The sequence below is a fragment of the Gavialis gangeticus genome, unplaced genomic scaffold, assembly GCF_001723915.1.
Source record: "Gavialis gangeticus isolate Ggan-Ray unplaced genomic scaffold, GavGan_comp1, whole genome shotgun sequence".
Classification (NCBI taxonomy): Eukaryota; Metazoa; Chordata; order Crocodylia; family Gavialidae; genus Gavialis; species Gavialis gangeticus.
Window position 1 is genome coordinate 36,831,093 of NW_017729022.1, and position 6,378 is coordinate 36,837,470.

Sequence of the window (6,378 nt, forward strand, 5' to 3'; positions counted from 1 at the left end):
TGAGCCAACAGTGTGCCTTTGTTGCCAAGAAGGCTAATGGCATACTGGGCTTCACTGGTAAGAGTGTTGGAGAGTCATATTTGAAGTATTGTGTTCAGTTAGAAAGGATGTGGACAATTGGAGAGAGTCCAGCAGAGGGCAATGAAAATAGTTAGGGGGCTGGGACATGATTTATGAGGAGGGCCTGAGGGAACTGGGATTTAATCTGCAGAAGAGAAATGGATTTAATAGCAGCCTTCAACTACATGAATGGTGGTTCCAAAGAGGATGCAGCTAGATTAGTCTCAGTGGTGACAGATGACAAAGTAAGGAGCAGTGGTCTCCAGTTACAGCAAGGGGAGTTTAGGTTAGATATTAGGAAAAACTTTCTCACTAGGAGGGTGGTAAACACTGGAACATGTTACCCAGAGAGGTTGTGGAATCTCTGTCCTTGGAGGTTTTTAAGACCCAGTCAGACAAAGCCTTGATTGGGATGATTGAGCTGGGGAGGTTTCTGCTTTGAGCAGGGGGTTGGACTAGATGACCTCCTGAGGTCCCTTCCAGCCCTAATTTTCTATGATTCTATAATTATCTCTCATATGCCTTCTGCAGGGTTCTTGCACCCTCTTCAGAACCACTTGGCATTACCATGCCAGAAACAAGCCAGTGAACTAGATGGACCTGTGTTAAAAATGATGACTGTTCTTATGTGTAAATGATACTTAAAGCTGTTCCCTGAAATCAGACCGTACCAAACTATATTTTGCTGTATTCATTCCATAAATGGGAAGAAAATATGTTTTGTGAGGCTGCAGCATGCAGAATAAACAAACAATTTGAAGATCAAAACAGGATATGGGTGAAATCCTGGCAAAAGTTCCAGTGACTTACAAAGGGCCAAAATTTCATTATTTAAATTTAGTTTTCACTGTAAATATAAATTAGTGAATTAAGAGGCAAGTACAAGGACTTGATAAACAAATGAAATCCAATACAAATTTTGTTTTGATTATCATATGCATAAACTTTGTTTTAACAGATCTAGCTGCCGTTGTTATTACAAAGGCAGAACCTTCCAGTCTGGAGAAATCCTGCCTGTACTGTCAGGTTCCTGGTAGGTTTCAGTATTACAGTCCTTACTCTCTAAAGGCATTTTTCTGCTGGGAGAATCCTGTCCTTGTGTGGTTTTCCATGCGGAGTCAGGGTCTAGTGGCTTGAGGACCTATTTTAATTGGTATGGGTAGAAAAGGAAATCTTAAAATAGATTAAATACAATTTATTCTTTATTTAAGAAAGGACTTACAAAGGCAAATCAAGAGCTTAGTGTTGCCAAAGTTGTTAATATGTGATAACACATAAAAGCAGGCACAAGTTAAGTCCTGTATGTGCAGAAGCCTGGAGCATCTCAAACTATGTATAAACTGGTCACACTATTGTTCTTGGAGCTGTACGTACTAATATACCAGTCATGACAAAATTCTGAGGGAATCTCCCCAGTGTGATTCCACCTCTTGAAGTATGAAAAAAATTAGCTTTGTGGGTTAACATACCATGTTAAGGTGTCTTAGTGGTGAAATCCTGGACTCATCAAAGTTAATAGCAAAACTGTCAAGAACAGGATTTCAAGCTTGCAAGGTTTATAAGTAAAGTGTTTTGGGTTTTTTTGCTAGTCTTGATAATCCACTTTGGGATTATTAGAGTTGAGATGGGTTCTTTTTGGTTTGTTATAACATTTTCAAGACCAGAAGAAGAATGTCTTGACTTCAAAAGCTTGTCATATAGTTGGTCCAATAAAAGCTATCGCCCACAAAAATCCTTGCTTCTCGTCAGTAATAAAGATATTTTGACTGCATATCAATTGTCCATTAAATTGATGTGTGAACCAAAATGCAACTCCGCTCATTCTTCTCTTGCAGTATCACCTCTACAATGCTCCAAATGGCTTTTTTAAAAATAGGACCAAATCATTCTTTTTTTTTCTGAATTTCTGTTTTTGTTAAAGTCTGAGTATTCTCTTCCAATTTTGCTTGATGAGCAATTTCTAGACTAGATTCCCTCAAATTGAAAAAGATGACAGGATTTTATTATATTACATTACCAATATCATAAAACACCTGGTTCCTGCCTCAGTTCCAAAAAAGTGTTGGGTAGCTTCTTTATCTTTCTGGAGTTCAACATTTCTTATGGAATTGTTTAAATTGGGTATTTTTTATAATTCTGCATAATTATGAAATGCTAGAAAAAAAGTTTCATGCACAGCAGTTGTGTGACTTTTTTTCTGGAATTAAGATTATTTGTTCGCTTTTTTTACTCTAGCCAGTGTTTGAATGGAACAATGAAATGCACAGAAACTGCTACATCATCTGCAGGTGATTTATATTCTTGACTCCTTTTATAGCTTCACAGATAAACTGATTGCCATGGAACATTCATTTTCCATATTCACAGACATCTAAATACCATGACTGTCATAGCAATTTCTATTATTTAAAGTTATTTGACCATGACTTAAATGATCTAGAGGCATAAGTCTTATTGACAGTGCAAATTGTTATAGTCGTTCATGAGAGGTACCTCTAAAAATTCTGTTTTAGGTCACAGGCCAACATTTTAAAATGTAGGGATATAAAGTTAGGCCCCCAAATCCATATTCTGGTTTTAAAAGAAGCAGCCTGATTTTTCAGAGGTGCTAAGGAGGTTAAATTTCATTTGGACTTCTGATAGGATTTGTTACTTTCTGGGATTCCTGAAAAAAATTGAGCCAGTTAAGAGACTTATCTAAAGCATACCAAAGTGAAAGTTAAGACTCCTGTTGATTTTAATGGATCAGACCCTAGATCTTTGTTTAGATATAATTTACAGGCAGACAAATTTGAAACTTCTAACCATACTTAATACCTTTTATCTATATAATTCATAGATACAAAATTTAAAGTTCTACTTAAATAATAGCATCCCACAACCAATGCATGTTGCAATTTAAAAAAACTATTTAAAATAATTATTTAATTAAACAGTGAACTAAAACAAACTTCAGTGTAAAAGAGCATTTGATCTTATTTAATATGTATTTTATGTCTGAAGTTCGTGTGTGCCCTGAAGGAAAAACCTACTATGACTGCAGATATCAAGTGCCTGGTTTACCTGCAGCTGGTGTGAACTGTGAGATCTCCTGTGCAAATCTTGTTATGAACTTCAGCTGTGTTCCTCCCCCACCATGTGCAAGTGGTTGCATTTGTCCCCCAGGGTAAGTCACTTTTCAGTGTGTTTGGTATGTTCAGAAGGATAAGAAAAATGTTCCTTTACAAGGATGCCCTGCAGTATTGTCTTTTTTTCTTTTTTTGTTCCTTTGATAGCACTATGCCTGAATATTCTTCTTTAGCTTTGAAACCATCATATTGTTAACTTACTGAAATGTAATGAAATAGGTGGATCTAAGATTTTGTAAAGGGATGTGTGGCAGATGTGACTAGGGCTGCAGGGGTTGTTGCAAAGCCCCCAGTTTCCAAGGCTGGTAAGATTCCTCCCCCTGGTTCCCCCTGCATCCCCCCAACCAAGGGGTGTTGGCCTTGGCTAGGGACCAGCTACCCACAGAGCTGCTCCCCTTTGGGAGTGACCTTTAGGGGCACTTGTACTTATGATGGGGGTTTCATCTTCACTAAATTAAACAGATTTATTAAAATTGACATGATGTGCCTTAATTTGTTGTCACTGAGTACTAGTGACAGCTTCTCCTGCATCTGGATCAGCTGCGCAATGTGGTGGCAGGTCTCCCTTTCTTGAGCCTGCTCTATGCCTGGGGTGCCTGAAGATCCCCCACTAGCTTCAGATCTCCAGCCATACTTTGCCTTTCTTCCTATCTTCCATTCCCCCTCTGACCCCACCTGGCTTGAGCTCACTTCCTCTGCAGACTCTGCAGCAGACCCAGGTGTCCAGGGCTGTGGGGTGCTGCACAGTGGAAAGGTACATGTGACTAGACCACTCCCCTCTCCCCCCTGGGTCTGCTACTGTGTATAATGTTAATTTTCTTGTTCTTTTGAATGCATCCCTTAATGAGGAGCCTTATGCCTCTGTCTGCTGTTACATAGAACCTTGTGCATCTCCCATTTTGAGATGTAGGGTGAAACTCCAAGAACACCCTGTGTTTATCCAGAACATCTGACTAGATATGGTACCTGTGGTCTTTCCTTTAGGACCCTTTGACTGATGGATTGCAGTGATACAAAACAGCTTTCGTAAAGAAAAGAGAGATGCTGTTTGTTTAACCAAAAGAACAAAGCACAACATAACAGGATTTTTAAAACAGGAGGTCTATGTACATACCTGTGTTACTTGAATATGAGGCAGGCATATCTCATATCTTTCTGCCCTCTGGGGGCTGGTTTTCTATTTGTTCCCCTTAACTCTCTTTCCTGCCCTTGAGTGGCTGCCTTTTGAATCCAGCCAGTGTTTCTCTCGCTCTTATGCTTGGATAGTTGCCTGAAACCAGTTTGCTTAGCTCTGCAGGGGGTCCAGTCCAGGACATCAAAGGAAGTGACTCTCAAAAGGTTTACTGTAAAGTGTATATATCAGGATTCATTTCTTACTGCTGCACTCTTTCTTGAGTGTATTTCCTGGAAATCCTGTATGTAGAAAGCATTGCAGTAATCCAGTTAAGTATACAGGATTTGTAAATTATAAGTCCGTTCCAAATCTTTCGCAATGATACACAGTTGATTTAAGTCTGAAGGGCCAAATACATAGATATAAGTTGATGTGACTCCATCAGCAGAATGGTATCTGTTTACATCAATGGTGAATGTTATTACTGAGTTTGGCAAAGCCACTTCGTAAGTGAGTAGATCAGATCCTAATGGAGTTCTGATTAAAAATTTTTATCCTACCATAGGAATTTGTCCCAGCCCCTTATTCTAATAACTTGTAACACACCTAAAAGTCTAAGAAACAATGAGTACTCACTAGTCTTCTTTTAATACTACTATTTAAAGACATGTATGTAATGAGCCTCAGGCACTGCCTGAGGGAAGGGAAGTGCTGGAATGGAGCTAGGGGCAGATCTTGCCCTACTGTCCCCTGTTCTCCATACCCTGCACCTTCACTGCAGCAGCACTAGCTCTGGCTCTGGCTGCAGGAACGGCAAAGAAACAGTGGTGGTGATACACAATGAAGGAGCGGTGGCTGCTGGTTGGTGCTGCTGAGGGATATGTCATTTTTTTGCCACGGAAAAACTAAGGTTTTATTGGCTACTTGTTGCACGTTGGCAGCAAAAAACAAACAAACAAACAAAAAAAAACCCCAACCCCCAAACCAAAAAAACTGGGGCCATCTTCCCCAGCAGCAGTGAACCTCCAGCCACTTTTCCTGCACTGCACATCACTGCTGCCCACAGCACAATACTGGCCATTTACCACTCTGAACTTACTAACTGTTCCTGCCTGTTTCTCCCTAGGATTCATCTATGCTGCTCACTGGTTTGACCATTACTAATAGTTAACTTGTTGTTTAGAGCATTACAAATGCATTATTCCCTACAAGCTGTCAGCATGACACTTGCAACAGATCAAACTGTCAGGCTGCCTGAACAGTGTTATGAAAGCTAGCATGATATTTCCACCCCCCTCCCCAATTTAAAATCAAAGTTAAAAGCCCCTAGGTAGGATTACACCCTTCATAACTAGAATAGATTACTTGATCCTCCTTTTCTGAATAATAGATAAAAGGAGACCAGTCTGAAAAGCTGAAGTACAATTCTCTGTCATCATAACTTGCATCAAATCACGGGGGATCAAATGTGATGGTACTTGGTTTGTTTAATGAAAGAATAGGCATTTATTTTGCTGTTTATATGAAAAAACCTAATTATTAAATTAGTGCTCTTACTGGTATTAAATTATAAGTTGCTGACAGATATGGAAAAAACAAACAACCCTTTACCTGAAGAAGAAGCACGTTTGTTGGACCTGGCTTTGCAGCATCTGTATAGATTGGACATTTCAGCAGGGCTTTTTGGCACTTTTATCTAAAGCTGATTCGATTAGCTATTAGATACAAGTGCCAGCAAAACCCCACTAAAGTGCCTGATCTATACAGACAGGGGGCAAGCCTGGTCCAACTGATGCGATGCCTCTTTTGGGGTGTGCGCTGGGCTCGTCATGGGGGTGTCAAGTTCAAGATTTTTTTTTTACATCTGTAAGCAACCATGTTGTCCAAACATGAAGAGATCAGTTGGGTATTTTGTTCCTAAACCACTAGAAATGAACCGTGTTCTCTCCAAAATATTTGGGTCAGAAGTTTCTTGTTTTGCATAGAGAAAATGTTACTAATAGGTTTCCTGACGCATAGTTTATATGTAGCGAGCCTGAAATACAGTTTAAAAAAGATAATTCTCTCTTTGTGAAG

General features: G+C 39.5%; 1 protein-coding gene across 1 annotated transcript in view; it reads left to right on the plus strand.

Moving 5' to 3' along the window:
- Positions 1–6,378, plus strand: part of OTOGL (otogelin like) — a 187,639-nt gene that overhangs the window by 74,037 nt on the left and 107,224 nt on the right. The window contains exons 21-23 of the mRNA XM_019514788.1: positions 1,019–1,093; positions 2,296–2,348; positions 3,064–3,226. Of these exons, the coding sequence (XP_019370333.1) occupies positions 1,019–1,093; positions 2,296–2,348; positions 3,064–3,226 (291 nt within the window). The remainder of the gene's footprint in view (positions 1–1,018; positions 1,094–2,295; positions 2,349–3,063; positions 3,227–6,378) is intronic.